Below are 23,637 nucleotides of genomic sequence, written 5' to 3' on the forward strand. Positions count from 1 at the left end.
CTAGATCATTTACTAGAAACAATTCCTATTTCCTGTTGTATTCCATTTGTATTATTATATGTATTAAGAGTGAGAGACTCCTCATAATTATAACATGGGTAAGCAGAATACCAGGTGAACATTGGTGGCAACACAGTATGCAGTTTATTCCTTAGGGTGAAGACACACAGAGCTACTAGTAGCAGCTACTTGTCATGGCTACTAAAATAGACAATGCTGATCATTTACTGCTAATTGTCTCTACATGTGTTTTAGCAGAGGCAGTTCTCAGTATTATCTAGCCTGCCTAACTAGTAGTTAGGCAGGTTATATATAGGCATTATGGTTGAACTTGATGGACGTATGTCTTTTTTCAACCCAACTTACTATGTTACTATCTATGGCAGGGTATTTTCTGGCGTTTAGTACAAGTAGTGACAAGTAGCTGCTACTAAGTCGCTCTGTGTGTCTTCCGCTTAAATAAGGGCTCTGGCACACGGGGAGATTAGTCGCCCGCGGCAAAACTCCCTGTTCGCGGGCAACTAATCTCCCCGAGTTGCCTTCCCCCTGCCATCCCACCGGCGAACATGTAAGTCGCCGGTGGGATGGCAGACGCGGCGGGGCGATTTCGGGAAATCGCTGAAAAAGACTTGCGAGTCTTTTTCGGCGATTTGATGCTAAAGAAATACTAAAAAAAAAAAAAAAAAAAAAAAAAAAAGCAGGCCATTACAAATTTCCTTGATATATGCCAAATTAAAATCTCAAGCCCCAGAGAAAAATAAAATATATAGAATGCTGGGAACAGAGACTTAAAGCCACATGAGACAGAACAACGGCAGTTAAGACTCAACCACACCAGAAAAGCATCCATCAACACAATCATTAAAGGACATGTCAACCCCAAAAATCTAAGCAACTTTACAATATACATTAATTACATATTTTTTTCAAGTTATTTGTATGTATAACTGCTATTAAGAGAAGTGTCTTCCTGTGCCCTGCCCTGGGGGCTCTGGAACTTGAAACAATGTAACACAAGGCAGGAGATTTTACAGACCTGACTTGCTGGAGGAGCCTGGCCCTTACAACATTGTTTAAAAAGTAACAACCAGGAAAATGCAGCTTTTCATAGCAATTACATTACAATTTTTAATAAATTGATATTGGGAGGTTGCTTAGAATTCTGTTTTTTTTTTTATTAGGCAAAAATTAGTTTTGGGGTTGACATGTCCTATAAAAAAAAAAAAAAATGCCTATAAGTTGCTATACCAGGTACCTGATTCCAGCAAACCTAAACAAAATATATGGCTCTGACCTCAATTGCTTCAGAGGATGCAAAGAGGTGGGTGATGAATTGCATGTGTGGTGGACTGATATGGACGGAAATATTTACACTGCTGAGCACATTACTGAAAAAGGAACATCCAATCTGGCCCCTGACTTTCTTGTTAAAACAGAATTTAAACTCTGTTCACAAATCATAGCTACTACATGCACCATAACACATAAATGGAAAGAAAGCATCCCTATGTTCTCAGATGTAAAAAGAAAAATCTTGTGGATATCCTCTATGGAAAACCTCACTGCAATGTTACACTGTAAAATAGATGACTATGAAGCAACCTGGTCCCTGTGGACCTGGTGTGAAAATCAAGAGAACTTAACCCAATCAGGAACTAGTCATCAAGGAAACTGACTCTATTATCCATTACTCTATTATTAACGCAAACATGCCCAGAAGTATCCAGACCCCCACATCTAAAAAATGCATATCTTTAGTTAAAACTGCCAAATTCCAAACTGTCTGCAGAAGCAATGTCAGTGGAGGTATGGGATCCCTTATATGGAAACCCATTACCCAGAAAGTTCCAAATTACAGAAAGGCCAACTCCTATAGATTCCATTATACGCAAATAATTCTAATTTTTAAAAATGATTTCCCTTTTTAATAATAAAACAGAACCTTGTACTTGATCCCAACTAAGGTTCAATTAACCCTTACTGGAGGCAAAACTTTTTGGGTTTATTCAAAATTTAAATGATTTTTAGCAGATTTATGGTATGGAGATCCAAATTACGGATAAATCCCTAATCTGGAAAACCCCAGGTACTGAGAATTCTGAATAATAGGTCCCATACCTGTACTAGAACTTTGTATAGGCAAATATCCGCACACAAGCTTAACATCATCACATGCCAATGCCAAGCATAAAAATCAAATATAGATATAAGACAAGTTTAAAAATCTTGTCAGGGTGTGGTCCACAATGGTTCACTGACGTGGTCCTCTCCTGACAGCAATTTCACCCAGCACAAGGTGGGCATACTGGGCAAAAATCCACTTAGATCTTCATATGTAAGGCCAGCTTATGAGAAGAAGAAGAAATAACCATCTTCAAGTGTTTTTTTTTCTTTTAACAGCTCTGTGGGAGTGCTGTAAATGCTAATGCCATATGCTCACTGTGGTGTAACTGCACTGACAGACATGGCCTAAGCTTGTATGCACAGATGCAGAATGGAAATGCACCTTTTCATGCCAAAAAACAGATCCGTGTGCACTCAGGTTATTGCAGTGTCTCTCAGTACACGTACGCCATCTGCGTATAAATACAGGCGGAGAAACAGCCTATTGTGGAACTGACCTAAGGGACAGGCAAACACTGTTGGAAAACGCACCACTGAAAATTTACATTTGACAACATTAGGTTCTGGTAGGTGATTGTTATTCAAAGGGAATGGAGGCAGGCCTGTATTGGAGGCAGCTCTTGGGTGCCTATATGGCTAAATCTGGTGGGGCAGAAGTAGGACACCTGGACTCCATGACAGGTCCATGCACTAAGAATGAGCTTATCCAGCAAGGGAGGGGGTGTGACTGATCCCCAAAAAATAGCCCTGATGGAGGGTATTTTGAGCATGTTCTCCTCCCATGGAGCTGCACAACTCTTGGTTGTTACCTGGCCAATAAGAGTGATCCTTGACACCAACGTTATTATAGAATGATCACAAATAAAAAGACCAAGTGCCAAAAAGTAGAAACATGAATGTACAGTAATATTTTTTCAGCTTCTGCTACTAACCAGCAACAAGAACCCACTACTAATGGCTGGCACAACCCTGGAAGAAACGACTGAGAGTTGTATCCCCTCAAGCTATTAGTAGTGATACATGTACTACAATTTGTACTGAGCAGCTGGCACAACGCCCTCCTCCGCAGTCTCCTTACCTCAACCCTCAGGAAGCTTGCCAAGAAAAGAACGTATACTTGCAGACGGCTTCGCCTATTTTTTTATTATTTACAGATGAGATATTTCACTTCTGGGCCAGGAGCGCTATACACAAACCTTCCGTATTGCGGCAACGAAGAGGGAACAGGCAAAGAGAAGGCAGACCTGGGGGCATGGCGGCCAGTAAGATGATGCTAAAGTCGTGACGTTTCTAATGAAAAGGCGAGGCTATGGCTATGAGCGCTTCGTACCAGCCAGTCAGTAACACGCAACGCACTCAAGCCCAGAGGGGGTAGGCGCGTAGCGACCAAACAGTTTAACAGAGCGCCACACTCTCAGTACTTGGCTATACAAACACTACACGCCGGCATGCAACCTAAACGAGCGCGTCCTCTAGTGTGACGGGAGCGCGCACGCACATGCGTATGGAAGAGTATTTATTGTACTAGCTTGCTGTGCCTTACAACAGATTACCCTCCTTAACATATTGAGACTATATAACATGACTACGTGAGAGGAAGGCTATTAATTGATATAGCCGTATAGGGCACTAAGAAAAGTTATTTACTGCACGTTTTCTTCCTATGGCATGTATCTATATGTACATTTTGTACGACGATTTGTGTATTTTGCCCAAAGGTGACCATTTCTGATGGTTTCTGGTTTGCAGAAGGCATGGGCATAGGAGAATTACAGCTAATCCATACTAGCTGTTCTGGCAGCTTTGCACATACTGTCACACTGTCATCACTAATCTTTAGATGGAGTCCTAAGACGTATAAAACACAGTTACATCATAGTTTACCTTTAGGTAATTTTTAGTATGTTGCTCTTGGAAACTTTCCAATTGACCTCCCAACTGTCCCGATTTTCGTGGGACAGTCCCTCCTTTAACAGGTGAACCCGCAGTCCTGGATTGTTACTGAAAAGTCCCTCATTTCCCTTTGATCCCCTGCATTGAACCTGCACCAATGCTAAAAAAGATACAAACTTTATTAAAAAGTAGCTTTTGGCAGAGAGCCCAGAAATCTTAACAAGCTACACCTGCACTTAGATATATTGTTTCTCAGACTTAATTAAATAAGTGGGCTTTTGGCAGAGAGGCCAGAAAGTTAAGAAGCCACACCTGCAACTGAGATACAATTGTAACTAATGAGCTTTTGCAGCTTAAAGGGCAATTTCAACTTTATTAGCAAAATTGTAATAACTAATACTAAAATGACCCCAAAACCCCCAGAAATGTGTTCAAACTTTAAATACACTGCCAAATTTTGTAAAATGCGAGTGGTATTTAGGGTGCGTGGTCACAAAAATGGCCATGGCAAAAAGATTTTGACAAATTTCTTTTTGTCCCTCTTTCCTTTTTCCAAATGATGGGTGGTATGCTTAATTTTATATAATTGTTGAATGTTGAATTCTGAATTATTTTGCTTCCTTTTCTGCCTCTTTCCAGGTTTTAAATAGGGGTTGCTGACCCTGACAGCCAAAGTACATTTGTTCTGCAAGACTACAATGTTATTGTTATTTTATTATTTAGGCACCCTGATATTCAAATTAGTCTCTTGTTCAAACCACTACTTGGTTGCTAGAGTAAATTGGACCCTAGTAACCAGATAGCTGCTGAAATTCCAAACTGGAAAGCTGCTATACAATAATTAAAAAAAACACAGCAATTAATAATTGAAGACCAACTGCAAACTGTCTCAAAATATCACCGTCTATATAATACCAAAAGTTAAGTTAAAAGTAAACTACCACTGTAACACTTTCATTAAGGTTTTTTTGTCCACACACACCTCCACTTCCACATGGTTGCATCCATCATGCCTCTTGTAATGAATGATGTGCAACAGCATCTACTGACATTGGGGAATCGTGATGCTACCAGCACCCTGGACATGGCAGTAGCTCCAGTGTTCCCACAGCGGGTTGCATCAACTGACACTCCAGACTTGAAATGACTGCTTAAATTGCTTAATTGTAGAGCTAGACAGTAGGGTTAGATGCCTCTCACTTTATCCCACCCATATTTGTAATGTGTTTACTGTATAATAAAAATTAAAGGGCCACAGTTCTGAGTACAGTTTGTGAAATGAGCTACACTGATAGACTCTTTGAAAATCAGTAAGTACAAAATATAATAGGTGTAGCAATCAAAGGGTGTAATGACAATTATCCATGATATTCTCCAAAAATACTCTTAGATCTTGCTCCCAAAGGCCTTTACAGAGAACATGTGAATATTTAAGGGTGAGTTTCCTTGAGAATTATCATTTTCCCCTTTAATAAAACCCTCCCAAATGAGGATATTCTACTGAGCAGTGACAAAATCATCAGCAGACTGCTCTATTAAAGTTAGTGACAGCATTACAGCAGTGGTCCTTGTATAGGTATGTGAGACAAATATCCACTTGGGACTGCAAAGGTCTTCTCTTGCAAAAATAGACTTTTTTTTTTTTTAAATAAACATGATCAATATAATTACCAGTCAACAAAAAAAGAATGAATGTAAGCAGTACAACTTTTTCTTGTCTATGTCTACTCCCCAACTTTGTCGTCTTGCAACCTATTCATCCCCTTTCATATTTGCTTATTGTTCCTTCTCACCAATTCACAAAGGCAGTAAGCACAATATCTTACAAGCAAGCAGAAAACCTTTCTATGTACTCCATATTGCAGTTTCTTCTTTCTCTGCCCCTCCCCCCCATTATGCTTTCCATCGTGCCCGGCTTACCCCATATCGTATTTATCAATTCCCATTGGTTTCACTTATCTACTTCCATTTAGAGAAAATAAAGTGACCTCAGTTTTACTTTAATCTTCAGGTGTACACTCCCCTCCTAAATCTGCATCACACCACCTTTCACATACCACTTTCTTTTGCTCAGTGTTGGTGCCAAGTGACCACCCTTCTACCTGATGGATACTGATGAAATAGCCATCTTTTCATGACCAGCTCACATTGTGGCACATTTATACGCAGATGCAAATACAAACATCTGTTAGAGCTAATGTTACAACAAAAGCACTGTATGCTGTAGAACAGATTCTAATTACTTAACTGTAACCTTTGTCTGACAGGCTGAAAAATTACTATAACTTTTCAATACAACAACCCACAAGCTAAACTATACCCTTAGGTCTCCTTCTTAACCTCCCCAGTTGTTGCTAGATTACAGCTCTTCAAAATATATTTAAAAGCATCACAGAAGTTGTAGTGCAGAAGTTTATGATACGTTGCACTAGATCAGTGATCCCCAACCAGTGGCTCATGGGCAACATGCTGCTCACCAACTCCTTGGATGTTGCTCTCAGTGCCCCCAAACCAGGTAGTTATTTTTGAATTCCTGACTTGGGGGCAAGTTTTGGATGAATAAAAAACAAGATTTACTACCAAATAAAGCCCCCTGTAAGCTGATAGTGTGCATAGAGGCTGCCTAATAGCCAATCTTAGCCCTTATTTGGCACCTCCATGAACTTTTATGATGCTTGTGTTGCTAAGGGGCGTATTTATTATGCTGTGTAAAACTAATTCGCCGAAAAAACGGAGTAAAAAGCTGTGTAAAATAAATGGAAAAGATTGCCGTCTGATCACCGGATATTACGCCATTATTTTCCATAAGTTCAGGTGGAAGAAAAAATGCGTAAAAAAATTACGCAGATTTTACGCCGTTTTTACACGGCGAAGCCTGGCGATGTGTGTCGAATTTTCTCGCTGTTTTTTTACACAGCATAATAAATATGCCCCTATGTCTTTTTACATTTAACTGTGGCTCACGAGTAAGAAAGGTTGGGAAACCCTGCACTAGATGGTAACTTGGGTTGCCTGAATGCCAACAGACATTAGCAGATTTCAGGTATTTTACTTCAACACCATTGGGATTTTTACCAATTCCTTTTGCAACTTCTCGAGAAGTTCTTTCTCTACATAATATGTCTGTATAAATATATTTCATTTTTAAAAGGGTGGTTCAACCTTAAGTTAAACTTTTACTGTGTTATGCCCTATTCCTAGCAACTTTGCATTTTTTTTTTATATTTTTTAAATTATTTACCTTACTTTTTTGCCTTATTCCAGACAGAATGTCACTATATCATACAAATAGTTAATTTAATGGTGAATTACCCCTTTAAGGTTTTTGACAAACAGTTAAGTGAAGAACTAAATTACAACTAGAGCTTGCAACTAAAAACATAACCTCAGACACTTTTTCTGCCTCAAAGAACAATCTCTTTAGATCATATACGTTTAAAACCGAGGAATACCTCAGCCTTTTCTTAAACAACTACAGGCAAGTGCTTACACTTGAAATAATTACTGGCTTCCCTGCTCCTTTTACAGAAGCGTTTTGTACTAAGGATAATACAAGGATTTAGTCTAAAGGATTTGCATTTCAAATCTAATGCTTCTGTGTTTATACTAACAATGATTTCCTAGTAGTCAGTTTAATCTACAAAATTTATTGTAATCCCCCAAAAATTCTAAGTACAAGTTTTCAATAGGTATACTCTTACAGATGCTCAGCTACAGTGGAGGAAATAATTATTTGACCCCTCACTGATTTTGTAAGTTTGTCCAATGACAAAGAAATGAAAAGTCTCAGAACAGTATCATTTCAATGGTAGGTTTATTTTAACAGTGGCAGATAGCACATCAAAAGGAAAATCGAAAAAATAACTTTAAATAAAAGATAGCAACTGATTTGCATTTCATTGAGTGAAATAAGTTTTTGAACCCCTACCAACCATTAAGAGTTCTGGCTCCCACAGAGTGGTTAGACACTTCTACTCAATTAGTCAACCTCATTAAGGACACCTGTCTTAACTAGTCACCTGTATAAAAGACACCTGTCCACAGAATCAATCAATCAATCAAGCAGACTCCAAACTCTCCAACATGGGAAAGACCAAAGAGCTGTCCAAGGATGTCAGAGACAAAATTGTAGACCTGCACAAGGCTGGAATGGGCTACAAAACCATTAGCAAGAAGCTGGGAGAGAAGGTGACAACTGTTGGTGCGATTGTTCGAAAATGGAAGGAGCACAAAATGACCATCAATCGACCTCGCTCTGGGGCTCCACGCAAGATCTCACCTCGTGGGGTGTCAATGATTCTGAGAAAGGTGAAAAAGCATCCTAGAACTACACGGGAGGAGTTAGTTAATGACCTCAAATTAGCAGGGACCACAGTCACCAAGGAAACCATTGGAAACACATTACACCGCAATGGATTAAAATCCTGCAGGGCTCACAAGGTCCCCCTGCTCAAGAAGGCACATGTGCAGGCCCGTCTGAAGTTTGCCAATGAACACCTGAATGATTCTGTGAGTGACTGGGAGAAGGTGCTGTGGTCTGATGAGACCAAAATAGAGCTCTTTGGCATTAACTCAACTCGCTGTGTTTGGAGGAAGAAAAAGGCTGCCTATGACCCCCAAAACACCGTCCCCACCGTCAAGCATGGGGGTGGATACATTTTGCTTTGGGGGTGTTTTTCTACTAAGGGCACAGGACAACTTATTCGCATTAACGGGAAAATGGACGGAGCCATGTATCGTGAAATCCTGAACGACAACCTCCTTCCCTCTGCCAGGAAACTGAAAATGGGTCGTGGATGGGTGTTCCAGCACGACAATGACCCAAAACATACAGCAAAGGCAACAAAGGAGTGGCTCAAGAAGAAGCACATTAAGGTCATGGAGTGGCCTAGTCAGTCTCCGGACCTTAATCCAATAGAAAACCTATGGAGGGAGCTCAAGCTCAGAGTTGCACAGAGACAGCCTCGAAACCGTAGGGATTTAGAGATGATCTGCAAAGAGGAGTGGACCAACATTCCTCCTAAAATGTGCGCAAACTTGGTCATCAATTACAAGAAACGTTTGACCTCTGTGCTTGCAAACAAGGGTTTTTCCACTAAGTATTAAGTCTTTTTTTGTTAGAGGGTTCAAAAACTTATTTCACTCAATGAAATGCAAATCAGTTGCTATCTTTTATTTAAAGTTATTTTTTCGATTTTCCTTTTGATGTGCTATCTGCCACTGTTAAAATAAACCTACCATTGAAATGATACTGTTCTGAGACTTTTCATTTCTTTGTCATTGGACAAACTTACAAAATCAGTGAGGGGTCAAATAATTATTTCCTCCACTGCATATATATTTTATCTAAGAGAACTGCAGATTTCTTTCAGGACGTATTTGATAACTGCCTGAATTTTTTTTAAATCCATTATTTTGATAGGCCAGTATGATTGACTCAAATTACATTTAAAGACCCCCAAAAGAATATGTGGATTAAAGGAGAAGGAAAGGTGAAAACTAAGCAAGCTTTATCAGAAAGGTCTATGTAAATACAACCATAAGCACTTACAGTAATGCTGCACTTCTGCATTTCTTGTCTCCTTTTTTCTAAACATGATGTTCCAGTGTCTGACTTCCTTTCTCAGAAACATCCTTAATTCCCATGGCCAGAGTCTGCGCAGTTCTCTCCTCTCTCCAGCTCCCCCCTCCCACGAGAATGCTAAAAAGTCCCTCAGGAATGTGTGATCTGAGCTATAACGGCTAGACTGCAGGCAGGAAGTTACTTAATGGCAGCTGCTATCTTAAGCAAACGGAGAAAGCTTCTGAAGCTGTTTACCCACGTATGGTAATGGTTTCTGCAGAATAAATATAGTGTTCTAGGTGGCACTAATGTGGCAAATCTATTAGCAGTAAAATGCCAAAATGACTTTCCTTCTCCTTTAAGATGTTAATTCCTTCTATAGGCAATGGGAAAAATTGTTTTCACAGTTATTCATCAACTTTATTTTCCGAGCTACCCCAGAAATGAGAATTATATTCCGAAACAGTCATATTTTCTTGAGTCATATTGCTTAGAATCGTAATTTGTCATAATAAATTGCATGGATTTGTAATTGATTTAATGATTAATCAGCCCTCAAGAGTGATTACTGTGTATTTGTTATTATATTTGCTATACATTTTAGTACAGGTATGGGATTCATTATCCAGAAACCCATTATACAGACAGCTCAGAATTATGGGAAGGCCATCTCCTATGGACTCCATTTTAATCAAATAATGATAATTTTTAAAATATGATTTCCTTTTCTCTCTAAAAATAAAAACAGTACCTTGTGCTTGATCCTAAGATATAGTTAATCCTTATTGGAGGCAAACCCAACATGAATGTTTTATTCAATGTTAACATTATGTTTTTTTTGTAGAATTTAGTAATGAATATCCAAATAAGATAAAGACAAATCTTCGCTGTCGCGCCACTGCAATGTCCCACAGTCCTCCGAAGTTTCCTCCAAAGATAACTTCGGGCAATGTGGTACACCGCAATGACGCGTGTGCCATCCCACCAGCGATTTACATTCTAGTCGGTGGGATGGCACTGTGGGGAGATTAGTCGTCCGCGACAATGAAGATTTGCCACGGGGCGACTAATCTCCCCGTGTACCACTGCCCTAAAGGCAATTTTTCAATCACTGCAAGTTTAAATCTTAAAGCACGTTAGCTATTTCTGGTGTTTTATCTGGTTGACTTTTCTCAGGGAAAAGTGCAGTGACAAAATATCATAATTTGTAGGGAGGTGGCATGGAATGTGAGCCAGAAATAAGTGTGTGACAAAAATGCATGTGATTGGCCTTGGTGAATATGTGAACCCATCCATGACCCCAATATTAAAACACATTAAACTGCTTTGCATGCAACAGGTTTTTTTAATGGCAGTGGTTGCTGTTTCAAAGGAGGTTTCACAGCATGTGGTCCGATGTGGTGACAGCTAACTTGTCTATAACTGAAGAATCATTAACAATTGAGAAGATAAGCTCTTGCCTGTCACCTGACCACATAACTTTTAAACTACGTTAAACCTTGAAACAAAAATATTCTGATATTTCAGTTAGCAAGCAAACACAGAGAGATCACATTTTTATCATTCTGTACACATTTTAGCAATATTACAAACCTGCCATGTATCTTTTCCCCAAAGAAACTAATACAATTCCTGTGGATGGCAATTTGGTAGGCAAGATAACCTTATTGTCTATTGTTGCTAACATGAACAGCAGAATACATGTGCAGATACATGTACAGATTTGGGATCTATCCAGAGAACCCCTTGTCTTAAGCATTCTGGATAATAAAGGGTCCTTGTGTAATTGGGATGACTACACCTTTAATCTACTAAAGACATTCAAAAATGCCATCAAATAAAAGGTACTGTTTATTATTACTGAAAAAAAAGTAAATTGTTTTAAAAAATTATATTACAGGTATTTGATTAAAATGGACTTATTTCAAAGCTTTCTGAATAATTACTTTCTGGTTAAGACCTGTGTATGGCGTCTCTCTGTAAAGATGTATAGGGAAATATGCAAATAGAAAGGTTTTCCTCAATTACTACTCCCATTAACTAAACCACACATGTTGTTTTTCAGGGAAAAGCAGTCCATTTAATTTGTTTGTCTCTAAACGGCCAAACAAACTTTAAACCACTTTTAAATAAAGAGAGTAGACAGACATTCCTTTTACATAGCACTGAGGTGTGACTCTCGCTCAACTTCCACTTTTCACATCATATATATTTATTATACCAAACATATAATATTATTCACCTTGCTAAAGATGCATTAAACATTCAAATAAATCAAATGAAGTAATGGCTGTATGTCTAACCTTAAAAATAAATACAAATGTAGTTTTACAGTGTCTTGTGTAAGCTGGAACAAAAAGCAAGTGTCTGGTGTGACACTTGTGTCACCTACATACTGCTAATAGAGCTGCAGATCACACTAGCCTGTTGCTAAGTAAACACTGTAACCAAGCCCTCTATCCTTGGCTGCCACAATGCTTTTCCAAAAGGCCTTAAAACCAGCCCCTCAAACATAAGTAGGCTTTATTAGATACAATTGGGTGGCCTTACGATCAGTGGCCTCACAACCAGTCAGATGTAGTCCTGAAGCAAAGAATCCCAGAAATTCAATAGTGAAAAGAAGGTGTTCCCGGAGAGGCACTATCAAGTACATGCTGAAAAAGCTTACTGGAATATGATTTGTTGCAATGGGTACTAAACATTTCTGGTAACTGTTGACCAGCCTTGCACATCAGCTTGGAGTGATTTTAGCCTCAAGTATGTTGGTGGGCTTCCTCACACGAATGGTCTCCTTCAGGTCCTTCAACAAGATTTCTATGGGGTTAAGGGGCACAAAACATTCTTTGATAGAGCAAATTCAGCACTTAGTCTTGGTGTTTTGCTGAATGACCAAGTTCAGCCAGATACCCAACATTTTCCTGCAGAATTTGCTGGTACAATTTAGAATTCATAGTTACATCAATGATACTAAGCTGTCCAGCTTGAGCAGCAAAAAAGACCTATACCATGATACAGCCACTGACTTTAGTCATAATCCATTCAGAGAACATTCCTCCTATAGCCTACTGACTTATCCATGTGGTCTTTAGCAAACTGCAAACAGTCAGTAATGTTCTTTCTAGATAGCAGTGGCTTTCTTCTTGCAGCCCTGCTCTGCACACCATTGTTTTTCAATGTTATGCTGATGGTGGATTCAATCTGATATTTGTTAATGCAAGAGATGCTTTTAGTTCCTCAGACATTAGCCTGGGGTTCTTTGAGACTTCCCCGAGTACTACACACCTTGGTCTTGCTGTGATCTTTGTTGATTGACCAAGAAACAACAAGTTTAAAGGAGACATATTGGATAAATGGGAAAAACCCTAATATTGTAGGCAATTATGAACAATATCCGGTGCTGGTTTCCCTTTGGGCTAAACATTAACCCTTATTGTAACAATGGCCCCTTTATTGGAGCTCCCTATAGATCCTCTCACTTCTCCCTCCGAGTCTGAAATGGAGAGTGGGCGTGTCCTAACGGCCCCTGCCAGAAGCACAGTAGGAGGGGGAGAGCCAATCACAGCCCTGCAGTCACACAAGCACAGACAGGCTTCAGTTCCCTATCAGGTCATCCTAGCTGCTGATTGGTTCCTATCCTACAGTGCAGTGTACTGAGGGCCGCCGGCTCCCCAGCTCATCCAGAGAATTCAGCCAGCAGGAAGTGGAACAGATGGGCGGGGCTAGTGGGGTTTTGGTGGAATTTCTCAATAAATCAGTCAGAAACACAACTTTTTTAGCACAATCCTTCTATATCTAGAGGAGTACAATTCCCTGGTACATTCTTAATTTTTATAGGATATGTCTCCTTTAAGGTTTGACCTTCTACATAGATATTTGTATTTGAAGGCTAGGGTCAGAGAAGGCTGGTTCTTGGCCTTGCCCACATGTTTGCACCTAAGCCAACAAAGTGGCTCCAGGTGAAAATACAGAAGGCCTCAGATATGCAGGTTGAGAAACAGGCCTTAGCCTTACAGTTAGTTAGTTCAAATTCTGCAGGTATCAAGCTAGTAGTTGGACAATGCAAACCTGTCACTCAATTCTTGTCTTTTTCCTATGGCCTGATATATCACAGATTAAAAGCATCCTGTTTTTTTAGGAAGTCATTGCAGCTTTCCTTAGTCTTCCAATATTAATTAGTCTATGTTGAAAATTGCTCAGCTATTTAAGGTATATTAAGCCATAGGGAGCACAACATCCACAAGCTGGGTGGAGGATGACAGGTGTAGGAATACCAGCTGAGGAGAATCCTCAGATATTCTCATGAAATAAACCCAATAGGATTGTGTTGCCATCCATATGGATTCATGAAGCTTAACTACTATCAAGTACAAGGTATTTTTTTATTATAACAGAGAAAAAGGAAATAAAAATAATTGGAAATATTTGCGTAAAATGGACTATATGGGAGATGGCCTTTCCATACTTTAGAGCTTTCTGGATATGGGGTTTTCACATAAGAGATCCCACACCTGTACAACAAAAACAGATACATGTAGGTCATATGTTTGCAAAACTTTGCTTTATGCACACTAGCAGCAGCAGAAGGTGACCTTCTGAACACAGATAAATATTTTTAATGGAAACAAAGTTAACTTCCCTTTTTGCACATATACATATAAATGAATAAATAATATCCTGAGAATAGTTAATATTTAACTAGAAATGTTTTCCCCCTAAATGTTTTCAATAATAGTACTACAGAACACAAGGGATCTATTTGTGTAGGGGCTGGATACTTTACTGTTCCTTTTCTAACACAAGGTACTAACATATTTTGGTGCAAGATTAAACATTTGTGTCTGTAAAAATTTAATGCAGCAACTATATATAGATACACAAGGTGAAGGTGCACCTTATCCGTTTATGTACAGTTGCTGCAAATGCAGTAAATTTTGTTCTGGGCATAAACAACGTAATGTAATGTAATTTAAATAAGCCATTATAACAAGTACAGAAATGTTTCAAATCAAACATCTTTTTGGTTGCCATGGGTAGCTTCACCTGGGTAAATGTAGTGCCTTTTATTATATATGGGGGGTAACAGAGTTGTAACTCTTGTCATTAGGCTGCTGTACAATGTAATTTAAAGCAACACTATATGACAGATAAACAATTCCCCAAGGCCCTAGTTCACTCCCTTCTCTGTAGCAGTCATCATCTTTACCCTTCCCACTCATTTGTGCAAGGGATTTGGTTATGCTTGGTGTACTTTTAACCTATTGAAATATGCACTGCACATACACAAAAGCGGTAGAACAGGACATAGAGGTGGCATGTTTGCTTATGTTCAGTGGCCCTATAAAACAATGGTCAGTTGAACAAAATGACATTTAGTTATGACAAGTATGATAAATTTCTGCTTTATAACTTACAATGGTTTGGAAACAAGCCTTGATTCTTTACTCTTAGAAAAACTAGCCGATTTACAAATTATTGTAGACTATCATTGATAATTTTTTTATAACCTGAAAAATCCTCTTAGATTTGCCTTTATATATAACAGAAGTTATAATATTACTCAAGTCACCCTGGTACTCTTCATATATATAAATGCTGAATACAGAATCCTACCACAGGCCCAACTGGCACGATTCTGTAGGAATAACAAAATCACTGCCTCTAAAATATACTTGAATAGCAAAGTTATATTTCTGAACTCGATTTTACACTGTGTTGGATGGTTGTTTATTATAATCTATTTCAGTACTTGCCTTTCCTGAATTTCTCATGTTGCTTTCTGTATTTTTACACCAAAATTTAGCTCCTGGTTTTCTTTAAAGGGCAGGAAACACCAAATAAATTTTTGTATTCATTTAATATAAATATGCAGCCACAAGTGCAGACCAGGGTCATATTTATATATAGGCACCCAAGGGCCTGTGTCTAAGGCTACAGCTTTAGGGGGCATTAGCCTAAGCCTCTTCGAAGGAAACTCTCAATATCCCCCACCTCTGCTATTAATTTGGGTGGCAATAGGCTACAGGTGCACTCACTTGTCAGAAGACTGCCAGAATTTTTCCCAATAAGCGTTCACACACAGGGGTACTTCATCCAAAAATGCGACACTAATGATGGATAAAAGACTGTAGTGGAAATAAGGCCTCAATGAGCAATTTAGTGTCCTTAAAAATTGTATATTCAAGTATTTGTAATTAAATTATTTTGTGATTAAGCCTGCTTTAGGTAGAATTAGCACTGCAATTAAAGTTTACTATGGCTAATGCCACATAATTCGTATGGTGTATATTTTCGGCAAGCTGAAAAACGCTTGCTGACAATACGCACCATACGCTCCTACCTGTGCCTGCACCCAAATGAACTGAATACGCTCGGGTGCAGGCACATGTAGCCAGAATCCGGATAAAACCGTGAGACTTTGCATTTTATCACGTTTTTATGTGGATATCGGCTGCATGTGCCTGCACCTGAGCGTATTCCATTCATTCGGGTGCTGGTACAGGTAGTAGCGTATGGCGCGTATTCTCAGCAAGAGTTTTTCGGCTTGCCAAAAATATACACCATACACATTGTGTGGCATTAGCCTTAGCCAGTGTAGCAACTCAAACCACTTGGCTAACAAGCAGACTGGGGCAGGCAGTTGACTAAAGGTGGCCATACACGCACCGATATTATCGTACGAAACCTCGTTTCGTACGATAATCGGTGCGTGTATGGCATGTCGGCGAGTCGACCGATATCGCAGGAAGCTGCCGATATCGGACGACTCGCCGATCGGACAAGTTTGAAAATTTTGATCGGGCGCCATAGAAGGCGCCTGACCAAAATTCTCCCTTCAGAGCTGAATCGGCAGAAGGAGGTAGAAATCCTATTGTTTCTACCTCCTTACCTGCCGATTCAGCCCTGAATGGTGTGTGGCGGATCTTACGATGTTTCGTGCGACCGATGGTCGTACGAAACATCGTCAGATCGCCACGTGTATGGCCACCTTTATTCACACATTTCCTTACAATCACTCAGCACACACATGTTTTTATACTTGATTGTATTTCGATTAAGCATGTGCATGTGTGTACATTTCCATTCGTTTAAAAGTGTTTGTCTGCACAAACTTTCCTTAAAGCTCAATCTTTCATACTCCATTGAGTAAAATAAAAGCAGCAGATAGAGATACACGGATAGATAAACAGTGGGTAGAGATGTAGGTGTCTGCACAAATGCAGGCGAGTGCCACCACAGCAGTACATAGTCAGGCTCATTTACTTAAATTAAGAAAAAAAAAGTACCTGGGCAAGAACCCAGGTAAATTTCCAACTTTAGCAACTTTAGGTTAATTCCACGACCTTTCTGTTTCCCTTCCCCTTCTGTGCATTTACTGTGGGATAAATGCATACGCCATATGTGTAAAAACTTAAATACTTTAATATAAATAAAACTTTCCAATACACTCACAAACACCGCTAAAGCTAAAGCGGTGAGAGAGGACGCAGAGGAGGAGCACTATACAGGGCAGGACTGCTGAACCCAGGAACGACACTGCAGGTCGGGAACAGGGAAAGAAAAAGGAGCAGCCACCTGATCCATACCAGTGACTCCCGACATGCGCATCCTATACTGTTTGTGAGTGTATTGGGAAGTTTTATTTATATTAAAGTATTTAAGTTTTTACACATATGGCGTATGCATTTATCCCACAGTAAATGCACAGAAGGGGAAGGGAAACAGAAAGGTCGTGGAATTAACCTAAAGTTGCTAAAGTTGGAAATTTACCTATGTGAAGTGGTTCCTAATACTGCCTGAAATTAAGAGGTGGGAAAGCAGAGAGTCGTGAGCTACAAGCGAACCAATTGGATGCCATATAAACCCAAGGGGGGTCTGTAAGTAGATTGGCAATCGGAAAGGGATATCACAACTGGGCACAAAAGGGTGATATAAGTAAAAGTCATCACTGGTGTTAAAAAGCACATGAGAGTGCACATTGTGAAGTAATACCAGTATTACACTATTTTTTTTTTCTTCTTTTCCTCATAAGACCTCATCGCTAAGTCTAAAGCAGAAGAGGGCACTTTGGAGTAATTTATTGAAGAACCCATAATAACCAATAACTGATTAGCTTCGTGCTGTCAGCTGCAATAAGAATTATGAAAGCAAAAATATGATTGGTTGCCATAGGTTACTACAAATATACCCACAGTCAATAAATTAGTCCTAGTGTATCACCTTGAGGTGGACAATATCAGATTGATCCGATTGTTCTGCCATTGGGCCAAACAATTGGATCACATTGATGGGATGCAGATCATTGGAACAAGGACCAAATGAACAAGCTGATGCGCTCCTCGCCCTGATGGGAATTTTAAACCTGTCTTACAATTTACAACAGAAGGTATGTTACTTCCTATATAAACTATATTCAAGCTTCTACAGCATGTGCACAAATGTTACTGACCCTTTAAACCACTAACTGTACTTTTTCTTTACCACAAGAAATCCCTCTACAACCCCTTGTGGATTACAGGATGTTTGCCTAAACAAACCTTTATCATCTCAAGTACCTAGGTAGTTTGAGTTCCTTTTGGCTCACTCCAACCTGGCCGTTACAGGCAGTGCCCATAGCAACCAGTATTTACTGGCTTACTGAGCAATTACTACAGGTATGGGGTCCATTATCTGGAATATTTGGGACCTGGGGATTTCCGGATAAGGGTTTAAATGCAGTTTCGGTCACTGTGCCATAAGTCTACTAAATGACCTGCCAAAATTAAATAGAGCCAATATAATTGCTTTTGCAACAATATTGATTTAAACAGCTTAGTTATCATTAAGTACAAGGTACCAGTGTCAGACTGGCCCACCAGTTTACCAGGAAAACTCCCAGTGAGCCCAGGCCCTCCTGCTTCTAACCACTTGGCCTAATTCATGGTCATTTCCTACTTCTGAATGGGAACAAAGAGGAGAAATAGATGGAAGAATAGATGCTAGCATGTTAATAAAAAAAGACGAGGATGAGGAAAAATAGTTTGGAAAGCGGGCCTATGGTCTAAGGATTTGGGTGGGCCCCTGGGGTCCCAGTCTGACATTGCAAGGTACTGTTTTATTATTACAGAATAATAAATTCAGAGCTTTTAAGATTTTGGGTTTCCAGATAAAAGATCCCATTAACATACTACTAATGTTTATTTTCTGATCAGGTCCTTCTACTGATTGACAGCCTATCATTCAAACCACTCCCTAGTATACAGGATTATGGTGGCCATACATGGGCAGATTTAAGTTGCTGGTTTGTCCCCTTCAAACTAAGTAGGGAGACAATGGGGCTCACCGATGGGCCTGCCCAACTAATATCTGGGCACAAATTGGGCAGATATCAATTGGGCAAGTTTGAACATCCTGTCTAACAAGAAGCCATGTTATATGTTCCTCATCTGACAGGTCTCTGAAGGCATCAAGTAATGCCTCTGGGTACACAATACATTGCAATCAATTTAAAATACTAGACAACAGAGCACAAATATATTTTTCCACAAAGTAAACATAATTGACTGCTACAAATTATTTTATATTAGCAATGGCAAACAAAAAGCTGTATGTAAATATCAGTACTCAGGGCAATTATTTTTCTAGCCAAACAAGTGTGTGTAAGTTCTAATATAACCTCCAGTTATTTTCCCTTTGGATTAGACATTTCTCTCATGAACAGAGAAGTTGGCTTGGAAGGGGGTTGAATGAAGAGACAATACACACAGTAGCCATGGAGAAAGGAAAGAGAGACCCTCTGTGCATCCTTCCTGCCGCTTTACAGCACAGGACAGGGACGTGGCATCAAATAACAGGGCGAAGAGATACACAGCAGGAATTCCGCTATCAGCAGGGTGCCATTCCGTCACCCCTTTAGAAGCCACACATTAGCCAGCCCGGCAGCGTTCCATAGCTGATAGGCCTTTTACAGCTGTAAGAAGGAGAGTGTGAGAACACAAAAGAAATACTGAGCGCATCTCACTTACATGGGGTCCCCTTACAGAAACGCTTCCAACCCGAGGGGGATGTATATGACTTCCCATGCCGTTCCCTTGGCTCTGCTCACTATGCATGTATATCCTCCCCCTGCTTCTCTTATCTCCAGCGTCTCATCCGCTCTGCAACTGTACTTAAGGTAAATGGAGTTTTGTGATTGGCATCTTCTCTCCATTCTTAGCCGAGGAGGAAGCTCCGCCCCCCAAATGCAAATGAATTTGTGTGTGTGAGAGTGTGTAACGCCAGAGCTTTCCTCAGAAAAACGAGCCTTTTCTTTCCCACCTCCCTCCCCGGCTCACATGCCCCCTCCCCGGCTCACATGCCCCCTCCCCGGCTCACATGCCCCCTCCCTCCCTGGCTCACATGCCCCCTCCCTGGCTCACATGCTCCCCTCCAGATGATTTCATTAATGTGTGCAACGGGAAATTGCTTCTACAAGGAAACAGTTGGTGTGCAGGTTTTATTGTACTCCCTGCACAGTGCTGCTTTCATCCTTATTGATTTTACAAGCTGTAGTGTAGGTTCATTCAGAGAATTTACAAGCAAGCGCCATTTACTACGTGCGTATGTGTACATCTACCCTAGAGACAGTGAGCAAGTAACGTTTTAAAAAAAATATTTTTCTGATAATAATCAGTTCTTTGTACTAAGCTGCTTATTATTATTTATTATTAACATTTATTTATAAAGCACCAACATATTCCACAGCGATGTATAATAATGCTTAGCAAAAAATGAAGTTTAATATTTAACTATGTTTTAGTAGATACGGTGTGGTGATCCTAATTGGAGGAAAGTCCAGGTCCCATGTGTTGCAGATGATATACATCATACCTATACCCACATAGTAAATACACAAACATACACTTGGGGTCATTTCAGGGTTTGTTTATATGTATGTATATCTTTATTTATAAAGCGCTACTTATATACGCAGCGCTGTACAGTAGAATACATTAATACAAACGGGGTTATTAAGATAATAATAGATAAATACAAAGTATAACAATAAACACAACATACAGTTACAATAAGTTATGCGTCAAAGACACAAGAGGATGGAGGTCCCTGCCCCATAGAGCTTACAATCTATATGGGAGGGTAACTTACAGACTCAAATAGGCAAATATAAGTGCTGTATGTCAGTGGTCCCCAACCTTTTTTGCTGCAAGGACCGGTTTGAAGAAGAAAAAGTTTTCCACGGACCGGGGGGGGGGGGGGGGGGGTTACGATGCAGTCATTTGCGTCTTTATACACGTGACACATTCATCTGCGCCTTTTACCTGTGCCTTTATATGCGCGGTGCTTTCATCGGCGTCTTTCATATGCGCCTCGTGTAGGGGAAAAACTTGCACGGGAAAAGAGGCGGCCCACTTGAAAGCTGCCAACAGACCGCCAATGGGCCGCTGCCCGGCAGTTGGGGATCCCTGCTATATGTCACAGTGGGTGACACTACAATATAAGTGTGTTGCCCACAAAAACTGCACTTTCACAATTACTTAATCCACCATTCAGGTTCTTTGCCTTTTGGCTAAGATTAAGGGGCAGTTTTATTATTCAGTGTATAAAATGGCGACAAAACTCTCCACACATCGCCAGGCTTCGCCACGTAACAAATGACAGAAAATCAGCTTAATTTTTCACGCATTTTTTCTTCTGCTGGAACTTATGTAAAATAATGACGTAAAATATGGTGGTCGGACGGCAAACTCTCCATTTATTTTTCACAGCTTTTTACACCGTTTTTTTTTTGGCAAATTTCATTTTACACAGTAATAAATAGTAATAATAGTAATAGCACTGATCCGAGGGGAGAGTTTTTGGGACTTTCTTGGAGGTGTATTTGTGTTCCCAAACCGTTTATGCCTTCTGGCTGAAGGGAGAAGGATAAAAGGAACCCCCCCCAGCCTTGTGGCAAATGGGGTCTGAAGACCCTTGTCTCCTGCAGGCCTTCTGCAGGAGGTTGGGGACTAAGGGGCCCACCTAAGTCTGAAGAAGGAGGGTCTGAAGACTTCATCTCATACTATGCCTTCTAGCCTGTGACCTTGAGGTTTTGCACTTTGTCTTTTTCAAGGGTGAAGAAGCACACTGGATTTTCAAAAAAAGGTATGTGTGATCCAAAGTGTGAAAAATTCCAGACCCCCTGACTGTACACACACAAACATAGATACTTGGGTAACATGTTGCCCTCAAAAACTTCCCTTTTACTTTAGCCACTATTCATGAGCATAACCAGAGGTGCAACATAGCTAGTGTGGGCAGGGTATACTGGAACCAGTATGGACCTCATCAACATACATTTTTAATGTAACTGTAATGTAACAGATAATTGTATAGGGATGAACCCAATCCAAAATTTTTAAATGCCAAATCCACTACAAAAGAATTGGGCAAATATGGATATGTAAATTAGTAAATACTCACAATAATTGTAAAAAATAATTGTCTCCTTCAGTTTCATGTGAACCAAAGTCACAAGATAAGGGGTTCATATTGGGTTTGGCCAGGACTAAGTATTCGGCATAGCCGAAACCTGCCTAAAGAGGCTTGCACTTAGGCTGCTTTAGGTGCATCCCTACAATTGTCTGTACTGGGGAAGGTAACATTAGGTGATGAAACATGGATTAGATAAAAAAACAACATTGTTATTTCACTGAATATCCTCAGAGTGGAAGGCCCAAGCCCTCCTGCTGCTCTTTACCTAGGGGCTGAGAAATGGATTAGTTACTGCATCTCTGCTGTTCGTCTGGCCACAAGTTCCCAGTCCTCATGTCCCTTGCCTAAGGCAGGGAAACAGAGTAAAAGTGGATTAGTGGCCACAGTAGCTGTCTGATGACCCGTCTCTGCACCCAAGTGCTGCAGTTTTTAGAAGCTATAATATGTGGCACATCAGTCCCTGTATCTGCAGCATGTGCAATATACAATCTGCAACCCTCATCCCTGTGTAATTCATGAGATGTAACCAGTTGTATGTATGTGTCACACACAAAGGGGGCTTCTAGAATAACAGTAAACTTGTTTCCTCCACCAGAGTTCCAGGCTAATCATCAGGCAGGGCATTCTACAACCTCACTGTACTCTACCTGAAGAACTGCCTATTTTGCTTCAATAGATAGAGAAGTTATGTTCCTCTAATCTAAAGGGGTGCCCCCTGCCAACTGCCAATAATGTCTTCTAATGTATTTGTAAAGCGGAATCGTGTCCCTTCGCCAGCACCTTTTCTCCAGACAAAACAACCTTGACAGCGTTTCCCTTAAATTTTACCAGTCTAGTTGCACGTCTCTGCACTCTCTCCAGCTCTTTAATATTCTTGATTTTTTAAGAATATCCTTTTATACAGGACATGGAACAACAAGGTGGCTTCTAATATCCTCATATCTTACAAAAGGTGGTATTTTATTCTAAATAATACAATTCAATTCATGAGTGAATTTTCTAAGTACTGATTACAAGTGCTACCATCAACTTGCCAAGGAGTCCTTGAGTATATAAAGGCAGGGCTGCCACTGCCCACCTGGGCAATTAGCCCTGGCAACAAAGGACCCTGATTTTAAACAATTTTTATCTAAAAGAAATAGGCCATGTCATGGTCATGCTTCTTTACAACCCAACATGCCCCTAATCCATCCAAACCCTGCCCCTTATAGGACCCCCCCCCAATGACTTTCCCAATTAATAACATTGGCATTAAAGTTGTGGTTCAACTTTAAGTTAACTTTTAGCATGTTATAGAATGTCCTTTTCCTAGCAACTTTGGCAAATTTGCAATTGGTCTTCACTGTTTATTCATTACATTTTATGAGGTATTTGCCTTCTTCTTCTACCTTTTTAGAGCTTTTAATGGGGGCCACTGATGCCAGCAGCCAAAAAACCTCCCAAACTGTACAGTGTGTACTATCAATAAGGCTTTATATAACCGGAGTGCAATGTTCAGTAAAAATAAACTTTATTATTTTTAAGTATATCTTTTCTCTTTGACCAATCACTCCAACTTTGTGCTGCTGCCCTCTAGTTGAGTTTAGTCAGACAGTTTTTCTTTCTTTCTT

General features: G+C 40.0%; 1 protein-coding gene across 2 annotated transcripts in view; it reads right to left on the reverse strand.

The window, feature by feature from the left end:
* Nucleotides 1–19,837, reverse strand: part of gne (glucosamine (UDP-N-acetyl)-2-epimerase/N-acetylmannosamine kinase) — a 34,336-nt gene extending 14,499 nt beyond the window's left edge. The window contains exon 1 of one of the 2 annotated variants that reach the window (XM_012965849.3): nt 19,582–19,837. In XM_012965849.3, coding sequence (XP_012821303.1) covers nt 19,582–19,668 — 87 coding nt within the window. In that variant the 5' untranslated portion in view covers nt 19,669–19,837. 2 annotated transcript variants of the gene reach the window in all.
* Between the last annotated feature and the right edge of the window lie 3,800 nt (nt 19,838–23,637).

The sequence above is a fragment of the Xenopus tropicalis genome, chromosome 1 (genome assembly GCF_000004195.4).
Source record: "Xenopus tropicalis strain Nigerian chromosome 1, UCB_Xtro_10.0, whole genome shotgun sequence".
In the NCBI taxonomy this organism is placed as follows: Eukaryota; Metazoa; Chordata; class Amphibia; order Anura; family Pipidae; genus Xenopus; species Xenopus tropicalis.